Below are 13,508 nucleotides of genomic sequence, written 5' to 3' on the forward strand. Positions count from 1 at the left end.
TAAGAAAGGTGCATTTTCCAGGCACATGCAACCTAAATATATGTTTAGAGGGAGGAAGGACAAGAGGTACTGATATTACCAACATGATAGTGTGAAGATGACATTTGCCCACATCACACTTATCGGAAACAGGAAAAAGACAGATACAGTTTCAATTAAATACAATTAAAGCCTCTACACACAGGTTTTTTTGCCTATACTAGAAACCAGTATTGCAATGGAATTTGACGATCTGAAATGTAGCATTCTCTTGCACACATGGCATTGTAACAGTCAAGTGTCAAGCTTCATATACTCATGTACATACCTCTACACCAAGCCATGCTTGGTTCACAGGCTAATTATGCACACCAGGAAACAGCCCTGGCTGGCAGTGATGGCAGGACAAAGAGAGGAGTGCTAGGTGTATTCAGACTGGCATTTCTCATTGGTTGACTCATTTTCCGACTCTTTCCACCAGGTTACTGTTACATACCATGGTGGAATCATGTAAATTAATTGCTGCCAATATATATACTGAAATGTTCCTTAACATTTTCCATGGGACTTACTTGACCCCTCAAAAACGCCTCCGGATGGGACTCCTAGCATCTCATAATTGCTTTCTATGTCATGCTGCTAATGCAGACTTAGTTAGGTCCTTCTGGCTCCAGGTGAAATGACATGCTAGGAAATGTTTGTCAATTTTGCTCCCTTCTGTTATGTTCTTGCCCTTAGATTTGCCCGCATTCAAGATGGCCGTGATTGCCTCATGAAGTTTCCATCTTGGATCTCTGATATGAACTTGCCCTTACAATAGCCCTTATCCAAGATGGCCAGAACTGTCTCAGGAAGATTCCATCTTGGATCTCATTTCCTGTTTGGGCCTAGAAAAGGCACTTCCTGTTATGCAGCCTTTGCTCGAGTATTGTGTTTGTGTCTGAACCAGATGCTCCACAGAACCTTGCTCCCTTGTGATTTGGAATACAATTACTTGGTACCTCTACAGGATAGTTATCCTGTTGATACTTTGGACTTGCTTGCTGGACATTTAAGATTTATTTCTGTATCAAAATAAATCCTGTTTACTACAGTACTACCTGGCTATTGGGTTCCATTTGTAATACCAGAAGTGTGACACCTTCACTCCTGAATGAGCCATATCGGGAATACTTCCGACAGCCCATAGAGTAGCACATACATCCATTCCTCACCTGTGGTTGCAGCCAACGCCCCCCCCCCCCCCCCCGTCACTGCTCAAGGAGAACCTTGCCTTCATATTCCGTATTAATTTGGTTGAGACCCTGGTGGCCAAGGAACGTCAAGTTGACAGTTGTTTTGACACGAGGAAAGCGACATCAATACACTGCCATTAGATACCATGATTTAAATAAAGGACTGCTTGCAACACACAACGTGGTATGAGCTACGCAATGTTGCTGATGATCCTCCTATTCTCAATAGTGTGTTGTCGACTGGACTCAGAGTGATTATAGCAGGCTGAAGGTGGTCTCATGTGGTCCCTAAAACTTCATTTTATCCCTCGATACAAATATGTGAGGGTGATGGGGCAACATTTTTGTTCCCAGTGCTCATGTGTATTGTTTGCCATGTCTCTCATATACAAATTGAGTGTCAAGTCTCTTGTTTAATTTACTGTATGTTACGTTTGATTTTAATAAGAAGAGTTTAAAAAAATGCAAAAAGGAGCATTTGGGAATAATTTATTTGGGTACTACTGTATATGAACCATTTTACAATTTGCTATATTACTTGTATATCATCACTCTGTTTCTTAATAGATTCCTTCAACATAACTGTTTAAGAAATATATCACAGAAGGCATTTTTTGGATTATATCAACTTCAGAAACTGTAAGTAATAGCTTTAATTGCTGAATTATTTAAGCAGTTTATAAGACAAATAACAGAGTCTGTATTTTATAGAGATTAGGTCAAATACCTAGTAGTGTTACTCTAGCAATTTTTAACACTATTAACAGTGGTAGTGAAAACACACAAACACAAACTGCATTTGAAATGTTTGTTACTAACATTATTACTAGTGTTATGGAGCCTGCTCTGAGCTCTCCCTAGGTTTTCACCGGTGGAAGTCAGTTTAACGATACTGACTACCCCGACACGGACTAAGGCGACATGAGGACTCCGAAGAAGGACTATCCCGACCTGAAAAAAAGACAACTTACCAAGAGCAAGATGACTTCATGTGATGACCCGATCTCTTGCCGACTGTAAAAAATGACGTTAGGGTTAGGTAAGGTTAACCTTACCGTTACAAGGTAAGGTTAACTCTAACCCTAACTCTAACTCCTAACTCCTAACCCTAACTCTAACCTTAACTGCTACTCCTAATGCCCCTAACCCTAACCCCTAAAATAATACTTACATTACAAAAATGACAGCCAGTTCTGTTCATCACCGCTTTAACAAGAGTCGCGGTTTCACATGACGTCATTTTCTACAGTCGGCAAGAGATCGGGTCATCACATGAAGTCATCTGGATCTTGGTAATTAGTCTTTTTTTCATATCGGGGTAGTCCTTCTTCAGAATCCTCATGCCGCCTTAGTTCGTGTCGGGGTAGTCATTGCTGTTAATAGGAACTACACCCGTTTACACAATAGGTTTACCCTCCGTAAATGCAAGTGGATAGAAAAAGATGCATTTTGAAAACCTGAATGTTGTAGCAACATTAGTAGTGGGTGCGTTAACATTAGAATTCATGCCAGCACATGCGGCCTTACTGCATGTTATAAGTCTGTTTTTAGCTTAAATTTTAATTTCATTAGTTATTAATCATGCTTGCGATACATACATTTCAATTTCCTATATTACATTTCCTATATTAAAATGTTTTCTTGTTTCAGATATCTTAGTAACAACTGTATTATGTACTTACAACAAGGGGTTTTCAGCCACTTACATGACTTAAGATGGCTGTAAGTATAACTTATTTTTTCTTTCCATTGACTTCATATCCCCCCAAATTGATAATAAGATGATTCGTAATGTAGGCTTATTACATTTTCTGTTGCCTTTTGGTCTAAAAATATATATGCATATGTTAAGGTTGCTTCTAACCTAATCCAATCTACTGAGTTCAACTTATATGTACCAAGTGCATCTGTAAAGTTGGCATTGTTATCTGCCTTTCTTAATTGTTCACTACACTAGACAGATAGAAATAAATATATATATTTTGTTTTCCTTTGTTGCAACAATGTTTCTGCAAAATAGTTAACCCATAACTGCAAATAAGTTGATACATGTAAATGCTATTTTAAAAGAATAAAGACACAAAAGTAATAATGAACTATTTGCAAATCATTTTATTGGGGAATATGAAAAAGTGTTTTTTTACTATTACTGGTATATGAATGATGCTAATGTATACATTACAGTATGTTTTCTAAATAAGTATATTTATTTATAAAAGAACCAAAAAATCCAGCAGTGTCTAGCAGTAAGTATAATAAATCTCACAAAAAAACTAATTATACATAGAAAAAGAAATACAATACACACAAGGTTGATGGATAAGGTGCAGGGAAGAGAGTAAGGGGATTTCATAGGGGTTGCTGAATAAGGCTTCCTCGCCTTAGCATCCACACTGCCCCTGTGAATGCCGTCCCATTGGATTTTGCTTAAAAACCTGTGTTGTACCCCTTCTTCCTCCCCTGCCCTTCACCCTTTCAGTTTCCATAGTTTCACTCAACCCCCTTTATTCATGATTACCGTGTTTTACTGTAATTTTTTCTTTTACTATGGAAAGTGACAGTGGCTGTTATTTGTATTTCTAGTGTTTCATTCAAGTTTTCTGTCACTTGTGTTTATATAATAAAATTTTGAGTAAAAAAAAAAAACAACCTGTGTTGTGAAGGGACAAACTGTGTCTTTTGGGAAATCATTCATCTTCAAGCCGATTTCCTTGGCGCAGAGTATACCAACTTGTCTGTAAGTTTTACTCTGAATTTTACCCCTTTATTTTACCTGTTTTTTCAACTTTTTATTTGTATGTCAATTGTTTATTGTTTTATTTATATATAATCTGTAAGCACTGTACTTTTTGTATATTAAATCTAACATTTAATTAGTGATGTCCTTATTGCTCTAAACTAATTCATTGCCTGTCTAGAAGAGATAGATTGCTTGACCATGCTAACCCTTTCATTGCTGAGGGGTGAATTGTGAATAGATTTGTATACCAAGCCGAGTGTGTGCCTGCATGTACATTTGTGTTATAGAGCATTGAGGGGTTGTGTGTTAACCCTTTGATTGCTGGTGTGTGCCTTGCTAACTGTGTGTAACAAGTAGTGTTTATTGTGTGCCAGTGGGAGGCAGTATATTGGGGTCCTTTTGCCCTTATTCAATAGGTGGTGGCAAACCGAAGTGGGTGTAGTTGTGTGAGTGCTGTTCGGGGGCAGTTCAGCTAAATCTGTAACCTGTGCGATAGGTGAGAGGAAGACTGAGTGCTGGAATCATGTGTAACCCCATACAGTAAACACTTCCAAGTCACAAGTGTGCAGAGTACGGGTTGTGACTGGTAAAGGCAGTTAGGGGAGGTTTCCTGACAAATTAGAGGTGATATATTGTTTGACTGTGTGAATATATGATAAGATATTAGTTTAGGAAATAGCTAGAGGGGGCTTATTTGTGACAACACTATTTAAACCTTAATACACGCTTAGAAACGTGTACTTTTGATGCTTCTATTTTATTTGTCATGTTATGAATATTCCCTCGCTCTCCCGTTGTTCAACACTTTGTTATGTATGTATCATAATAACTATATTTTTGTTACCTTGATTCTGCCTTAATATTAGCTGCTTACAGCAGCCTTATTTTTGCATTTTTAGAAGCTTAAAGGGTTTATCCACTTTTAAAATACTTGCTTTATGTCCTGTCCCCCCTCATTTAACAAATGGGTAGAGGTCCCTCCGTTGGAAACACCACCGTTGCATGAAGCCTATGATATCTGAAGAAGCTGCTGTCTAAACTGCTGTAGCTGTCTTTAGATAAGCTGTGTGGTCAGGCTTCCAGAATATCATAATAGAAAATACACTATTATTAATTTAAATGGACCCCTAACCATGTATTGACAGAAAAAATCTAAATGAATAGCACACCAGAAACTATCTGTAGCTCACAATTTAAAATACAATGTAGCATATAATTAAAAACACTACAATGAAAATTAGAGATTGATTCAGAGTGAGACGTACGCCGGTTTGCGCAGCGTACCTATGTGTTTTTTCACAGTGCACATACTCAGAAAGTGAACGGGCCCCACTGCATCTATCCAGATCTGCAACTCTTTGGCACTTACAACTCCTTACGCCTGAGAAGTTGTGACTGGGAGGGAAAAGACGTTCTAACGTAGGCAATGTACAGTAAGGGCACTTTAGAGCTATTGCATTCAGATTCAAACTGGGACATAATCGCAAATACGACTGAAAAAAAATGTTTAATTTGCTTTTGGTCAAGGGTAGGTGTAAGTAGCAGATGATGATGACGAACACCCGAACTGCTTCTAGCTAAAGACTTGCAAATGATTTGCAGACCTCTATTTTAACATGAGAATGTGGCTGAAGTTGCAAAGGCAATATATGACTATAAAACTAACAACACCTCTCCTGATGTCTTGCAATACATTTTATGAAACGTCCATAAGGCCACCCTCCGAGGTGTCTTTATTAATTTATCGGTAGCTCAAAAATGAACAGAAAGGGCTCGCATTAAAGAATTGGAAATCCAGAAACCAACCCTCAAATCGTAACACCCCCTTTTTCCAAAAACTATACTTACATAAAACTTTTAGCCCAAAAAGGTCACTTTAATCAGACACTTTGCAAAGTGGCTAAAACTCGTACAAAAACTAAAAGCCAAAGAACACTCAATAGGCTATTTGTCCTTACATCAGATTATGGTTCTCTACTATGTTACCCTGAACAAATTGCCCAGCGCCTTAGAGATTAGTATTATGCTCTTTGCAATCTTGATCCCGTCAGAACTAGGCACTCAGCAGTTTAAATGATCTATCTGTAATTACCTCTAAGCTTTTTACCTGCCTAAATTATCACAGTTCCAGACCATGTTTCTTAACAAAGAAATAGACCCTGCAGAGATTACTGATGCTATGAAACACCTCAAATGCCAATCAGCACCTGGCCCAGATGTTTTTTCTGCTCTGTATTATAAAAAATGTATTGGACCCCTGGTCCCAATGCTCACCAGCTTGTTTAACTCAACAATGGGGGGGGGGCTAACTTTGATGGGGCCTTCTCCGGAGCCGGGATTGTTGTAGTACCTAAACCAGGCCAAGAACCAACTGAAGAGGGTAGTTATGGACCCATATCACTCCTGAATGTTGACCTTAAGCTGTTTGCTAAGGTTTTGGCAAATAGATTGGGATCAGTCATTACATCGTTGGTACACCCGGATCAAGTTGTCCTTATTCCAAATAGACAGGCTTCTGACAATACTAGGAAAAATTATTGCTCTAATCGAGGTGGCTAACAATAAATCCCTCCTGGCTCTGATGATTGCCCTTGACGCAGAAAAAGTTTTTGATAGCATAGCTAGGCCCTTTATGCAACAAACGCTGGTGGACATGGGGATACAGGGTGCTATTTGCAGAGGAATATCGTCCTTATGCTATAACCCTTCAGCTATGGTGCTGGCTAATGGACTCTCGATGATCCTGTTTAACATTGATAATATTGATAATGGTACGCAATAGGGATGTCCCCTGTCCGCTTTAATTTTCGCATTGGTTATGGAACCCACATTACACTCCCTAATCTTCTTCAAGAAATGTGTGAATGTGGCCTACTATCTAATAACAAGCTTAACGCAGACAAATCTGAAATCCTAGATTTGAACATACCTACGGAAACCCTCCTTGCTTTACAATTGAATTATAACTTTATATAGCAGACGCATAAAATTAAATATTTGGGTATCAACCTAACCAAACCCTATAGTCTTTTGTATAGAGTCGACTTTCCTAGACATATACATTCTATTAAATCTGACATGGCACAGTGGCATAAGCTTACTTTTTGCATGGTTTGTATACATTGTAGCCATTAAAATGAACCTAGTGCCCAGATTATTATATTTATGTCTAACCCTTCCCATCCCTGTTCCATCACATATACATAAAAATCTTCAACAACATCTCTTCAAATTTATATAGGCCGGCAGGAAGCTTAGGATCTGCATGCATATTCTATACAAATATAAATTCCAGGTCAGATTAGGTGTACCAATTCTTCTTAAAGATTATGAAGCCATGCACATAGCTCAATGCATCCTATATCACTCTCCTCCCCAACAACGGCTATAACTATAGAAGCTGATCTGATTAAAATCTATTCGCCATATACCTTACTTTAGATCTTCCCACAGCTTAGGAACAAAAATATAGCCCTTCTCCCAATAATAAGACTCTATTTAAAAATCTGGGATAGTGTTACATGTATATATGAATTATGCTCTCTCTATCCCCATATGGCCCCGTTGTGGAACAATCCGTCTCTTACTCATGGACAGGATCATCTATGATTTCGTAATTGGACTAAATGCCATCCCATTTTTGCCCTTACCTTGCCCTCACTCATTTTGTTCCCCCCAGTTTACCGATCTCCAAAACACATTTAGACTCCTCATTTAGCGCTTTATAAATTTCTTTAATTATGATATTTTTTTCACACACTTTCTACCCTGCCGCCAGAACTCCAGTGGTCCTCACTGGAGTCTCTCTGTCGGAATGGTACAACATTTATGGAGGGCTTATCTCAAATCTATATCAGATAACACTAGCTCACGGGTAACCGTTGAAGGAAGCTTAGGAAAGGGAAGCATGGGAGACTCTGGACCCTAAAGAGTGGAATAAAATCAGAAAGAACTAAACTAATCGATCCAAATATTCAATCTTAATAAGGATAAAAGAAAACTCGTAAAAAATCTTTTACAAATGGTATTGAGTTCCAACCCACCTACCCATCTTTCCCGACTCTTCGGACTTATGTTGGAGGTCGTGTGACCACAAAGGTACCCTGCAGCATACTTGGTGGTCATGTCCTCGGCTAAGAGAATTTTGGGAAGAGACCCATAATTTAATTAATTCAATTCTAGATATTCAACTCCCAAACACTCCCTTGTACTCTTTCCTGCCCAGAACCATTCTAGATACCCCCCGCTAGTCTCAAAAACTAATTGGACATATTCTCAACGCAACTAAATGCCAAACTGCCCCCCAATGGAAGAATCCCAACTCACCCTTTCTATCTGCTACAATCAATAGTATTTGGATGATATACAGAATGGAACGTATCACTCCCACCATTCATAATACTCCCCATATTTTCCAGATCACATGGTTGCCTTGGACAGAGTTTTATGAGGCCGAACCACCCCTAACTACTATCTAATACGTTCAATCTGCTAAGGTGCTTCAAACTCTATCAATGATTCCTGTTTCCTTTCCCATCCAAAACCAAAACCAAAACACACAAGGGCGGTTTTGCCAAAACCAAAACCAAAATGTGAAGCTAATCCAAATCCAAAACCAAAACCAATACCAGTTCACGGGGGTCAGTGAGCATCTCTAATATATATATATATATATATATATATATATATATATATATATATATATGGATATGGATCTGTTTTTCAGATGAAATCAGTTTAGGCCCTATTCCCACCCGAGCCCTATTATTTATTGTGATAATAATCCTTAACAGTCATTAACAGCAACAATTAAGACCATACTTACCAACCTTCTGATCTTCAAATCCGGGAGCCTGCGGAGAAGGTGGGCGTAATGGGGGGCGGGGGCTCACCGGGAATCGCGGCATTTGGGATTTAATTCTGCCCACTTCACTAGGAAGTGGGCAGAATTATCCAGATGCGGGAGATTGCCACACTCGCTCGGGAGTCCGGGAGACTCTCGCAAAATGCGGGAGTCTCCCGGACATTCCGGGTTAGTTGGCAAGTATGATTAAGACTCATACAAATGTGCTATATTAAGATTACAGCAGTCTGTCATGTACCGCTTGTAAGTTTTTGTAGAAGAATTAAAAATGCACATTTGCATACTAATGACACTTTGCAGTGCTTACTAATTGTATTTTGTACATAAGGTCTTTCTGAAGTACATTATTAATGTAAAGGTTAATAATTTATTATGTATGCTCTAAACCACATACCAGCGAACAGGGCCGGACTGGCCATCTGGCACTTCTGGCAAATGCCAGAAGGGCCGATGGCTAGATGGGCCGGCCGACACTTCTTGGATTCCTGCATCTCTGCTACGCGACGGACGAGGGCTCCTCTGCTCCCTCCCACTTATCTTGTGCACTGTGCCCTGTAATGTGGACACAGTTTTTACAGTTTGTATTTTTTTTTCTGACTAGGGAGGTGATCGCAGGGAGGGGGGGTGCCGCGGATCTTCGCACGGGAGTCGCGGAGTGTCGTGATTTTCGTGCGGGGCGTATACTGATTTTCGCACGGGGGTCTCCGCAATTCTCGCGAGGGGGGGGGCAGGGTTTTCACCAGTGTGGGAGAGCCAGGGGGGGAGCAGGTGCTGGAGGAGGTTGAGAACCATGGAGGAAGGGGGTGCTGGAAGAGGGTGAGAACCATGGAGGAAGGGGGTGCTGGAAGAGGGTGAGAACCATGGAGGAAGGGGGTGCTGGAAGAGGGTGAGAACCATGGAGGAAGGGGGTGCTGTAAGAGGGTGAGAACCAGGGAGGAAGGGGGTGCTGGAAGAGCGTGAGAACCATAGAGGAAGGGGGTGCTGGAAGAGGATGAGAACCATAGAGGAAGGGGGTGCTGGAAGAGGATGAGAACCATGGAGGAAGGGGGTGCTGGAAGAGGGGGAGAAACAGGGAGGAAGGGGGTGCTGGAAGAGGGTGAGAACCATAGAGGAAGGGGGTGCTGGAAGAGGGTGAGAAGCAGGGAGGAAGGGGGTGCTGTAAGAGGGTGAGAACCAGGGAGGAAAAGGGTGCTGGAAGAGGGTGAGAACCATGGAGGAAGGGGGTGCTGGAAGAGGGTGTGAACCAGGGAGTAAGGGGGTGCTGGAAGAGGGTGAGAACCATAGAGGAAGGGAGTGCTGGAAGACGGTGAGAACCATGGAGGAAGGGGGTGCTGGAAAAGGGTGAGAAGCAGGGAGGAAGGGGGTGCTAGAAGAGGGTGAGAACCAAGGAAGAAGGGGTGCTGTAAGAGGGTGAGAACCAGGGAGGAAGGGGGTGCTGGAAGAGGGTGAGAACCATGGAGGAAGGGGGTGCTGGAAGAGGGTGAGAACCAGGGAGGAAGGGGGTGCTGGAAGAGGGTGAGAGACATGGGGGAAGGAAGAGGGTGTGAACCAGGGAGGAAGGGGGTGCTGGAAGAGGGTGAGAACCATGGAGGAAGGGGGTGCTGGAAGAGGGTGAGAACCATGGAGGAAGGGGGTGCTGTAAGAGGGTGAGAACCAGGGAGGAAGGGGGTTCTGGAAGAGGGTGAGAACCATAGAGGAAGGGGGTGCTGGAAGCGGGTGAGAACCATAGAGGAAGGTGTTGCTGGAAGAGGGTGAGAACCATGGAGGAAGGGGGTGCTGGAAGAGGGTGAGAACCAGGGAGGAAGGGGGTGCTGTAAGAGGGTGAGAACCATAGAGGAAGGGAGTGCTGGAAGAGGGTGAGAACCATGGAGGAAGGGGGTGCTGGAAGAGGGTGAGAACCATGGAGGAAGGGGGTGCTGGAAGAGGGTGAGAACCAGGAAGGAAGGGAGTGCTGGAAGAGGGTGAGAACCATGGAAGAAGGGGGTGCTGTAAGAGGGTGAGAACCAGGGAGGAAGGGGGTGCTGGAAGAGGGTGAGAACCAGGGAGGAAGGGAGTGCTGGAAGAGGGTGAGAACCATGGAAGAAGGGTGTGCTGGAAGAGGGTGAGAACCAGAGAGGAAGGTGGTGCTGGAAGAGGATGAGAGCCATGGGGGAAGGAAGAGGGTGAGAACCAGGGAGGAAGGGGGTGCTGTAAGAGGGTGAGAACCAGGGAGGAAGGGGGTTCTGGAAGAGGGTGAGAACCATAGAGGAAGGGGGTGCTGGAAGCGGGTGAGAACCATAGAGGAAGGTGTTGCTGGAAGAGGGTGAGAACCATGGAGGAAGGGGGTGCTGGAAGAGGGTGAGAACCAGGGAGGAAGGGGGTGCTGTAAGAGGGTGAGAACCATAGAGGAAGGGAGTGCTGGAAGAGGGTGAGAACCATGGAGGAAGGGGGTGCTGGAAGAGGGTGAGAACCAGGAAGGAAGGGAGTGCTGGAAGAGGGTGAGAACCATGGAAGAAGGGGGTGCTGTAAGAGGGTGAGAACCAGGGAGGAAGGGGGTGCTGGAAGAGGGTGAGAACCATGGAGGAAGGGGGTGCTGGAAGAGGGTGAGAACCAGAGAGGAAGGTGGTGCTGGAAGAGGATGAGAGCCATGGGGGAAGGAAGAGGGTGAGAACCAGGGAGGAAGGGGATGCTGGAAGAGGGTGAGAGCCAAGGGGGAAGGGGGGTGAGAGCCAGGGGGGAAGGGGGGGCTGGAATAGGGGTGAGAGAGCCAGGGGGGAAGGCGGTGCAGGAAGAGGGGTGAAAGCCAGGGGGGAAGGGGGTGCAGGGAGTAAAGTGAGATGGACCAAGGAGAAGATGGTGCAGGGGCACAGGTAAAAGAAAGTGTAAATGGAGAGACAATCAGGGAGGAAGGGGGTGCTGGAAGAGGGTGAGAACAATGGAGGAAGGGGTTGCTGGAAAAGGGTGAGAACCAGGTTGGAAGGGGGTGCTGGAAGAGGGTGAGAACCATGGAGGAAGGGGGTGCTGGAAGAGGGTGAGAACCATGGAGGAAGGGGGTGCTGGAAGAGGGTGAGAACCATCGAGGAAGGGGGTGCTGGAAGAGGGTGAGAACCAGGGAGGAAGGGGGTGCTGGAAGAGGGTGAGAACCAGGGAGGAAGGGGGTGCTGGAAGAGGGTGAGAACCATGGAGGAAGGGGGTGCTGTAAGAGGGTGAGAACCAGGGAGGAAGGGGTTGCTGGAAGAGGATGAGAACCATGGAGGAAGGGGGTGCTGGAAGAGGGTGAGAACCATGGAGGAAGGGGGTGCTGGAAGAGGGTGTGAACCAGGGAGGTAGGGGGTGCTGGAAGAAGGTGAGAGCCATGGGGGAAGGAAGAGGCTGAGAACCAGGGAGGAAGGGGGTGCTGGAAGAGAGTGAGAGCCAGGGGTGAAGGGGGTGCTGGAAGAGGGGTGAGAGAGCCAGGGGGAAGGGAGTGTTGGAAGAGGGGTGAGAGCCAGGAGGGAAGGGGGTGCTGGAAGAGGGGTGAGAGAGCCAGGGGGTGCTGGAAGAGGGGTGAGAGAGCCAGGGGGCAGTGGGTGCTGGAAGAGGGGTGAGAGAGAGCCAGGGGGGAGGTGGTGCTGGAAGAGGGGTGAGAGAGCTAGGAGGGAAGGGGGTGCTGGAATAGGGGTGAGAGAGCCAGGGGGGAAGGGGGTGCAGGAAGAGGTGTGAGAGCCAGGGGGGAAGGGGGTGCAGGGAGTAAAGTGAGAGGGACAAAGGAGAAGATGGTGCAGGGGCATAGGTAAAAGAAAGTGTAAATGGAGAGACAACCAGGGGGAAGGTGGTGCTGGAAGAGGGGTGAGAGAGCCAGGAGGGAAGGGGGTGCTGGAATAGGGGTGAGAGAGCCAGGGGGGAAGGGGGTGCAGGAAGAGGGGTGAGAGCCAGGGGGGATGGGGGTGCCGGGAGAAAGTGAGAGGGACAAAGGAGAAGATGGTGCAGGGGCATAGGTAAAAGAAAGTTTAAAGGGAGAGACATCTTAAGAATGGGAATGTCAGGCAAGCAGCCATCATAAAACACACGTAGTAATGAAGAATGGGAATGCACAGGGGGACAAGTGTTTAAAGAAAATAAAAAAATCAAGCCTTTATACTCCATTCTATTATATTTTCCATAACCCCACTTCTAAATTTCCACTTTGACCACTGCCCTCGGTCCCTGCTCCCGACTGGCTGTGTGAGCTGACAGCTGCAGATCCCTCATTTCCCAGCGCGCCCAGTAGGAGAACAGAACACAGGATGCCATAATCAGGTAAGTTCATATATTTTCTCATGTGCAATGTGTTTTTAACCATCTTTTGTTGAACTGGGGGCACTACTGTGTATCCAATGATGTTTAAAACACTATGCATTGCTCATTATTGCGCTGTAATTTTCTTGCATATTTATCTGTACAGAGACTTTTAATTAAGAAGAAAAAACACTGCTTGTCATAAATTTTATCTGTGATTGTGTCAATATATCTATTTTTGTTTGCATTGTAAATGGTGAATATGGCTGTTCGCTGGGACTCACACTCTATTTTATTTGTGAATGAGTTTTTTGTCTGGGGAACTACTGTATGGCATAATGTTATTTGGGGGCACTACTGTATGGCATAATGTTATTTGGGGGGGGCACTATTCTGGCATAATACTGTATGGTATATGATTTGTGGGCACTACTGCATGGCCAAATATGAATTA

The 13,508-nt window shown here is 44.2% G+C and overlaps 1 protein-coding gene across 4 annotated transcripts in view; it reads left to right on the forward strand.

Moving 5' to 3' along the window:
* Positions 1–13,508, forward strand: part of RXFP2 (relaxin family peptide receptor 2) — a 250,188-nt gene that overhangs the window by 183,662 nt on the left and 53,018 nt on the right. For all 4 annotated transcript variants that reach the window (XM_075198960.1, XM_075198959.1, XM_075198962.1 and 1 more), the window contains 2 exons: positions 1,782–1,853; positions 2,865–2,936. In XM_075198960.1, the coding sequence (XP_075055061.1) occupies positions 1,782–1,853; positions 2,865–2,936 (144 nt within the window). The remainder of the gene's footprint in view (positions 1–1,781; positions 1,854–2,864; positions 2,937–13,508) is intronic.

The sequence above is a fragment of the Mixophyes fleayi genome, chromosome 2 (assembly GCF_038048845.1).
Source record: "Mixophyes fleayi isolate aMixFle1 chromosome 2, aMixFle1.hap1, whole genome shotgun sequence".
Taxonomy (NCBI): Eukaryota; Metazoa; Chordata; class Amphibia; order Anura; family Limnodynastidae; genus Mixophyes; species Mixophyes fleayi.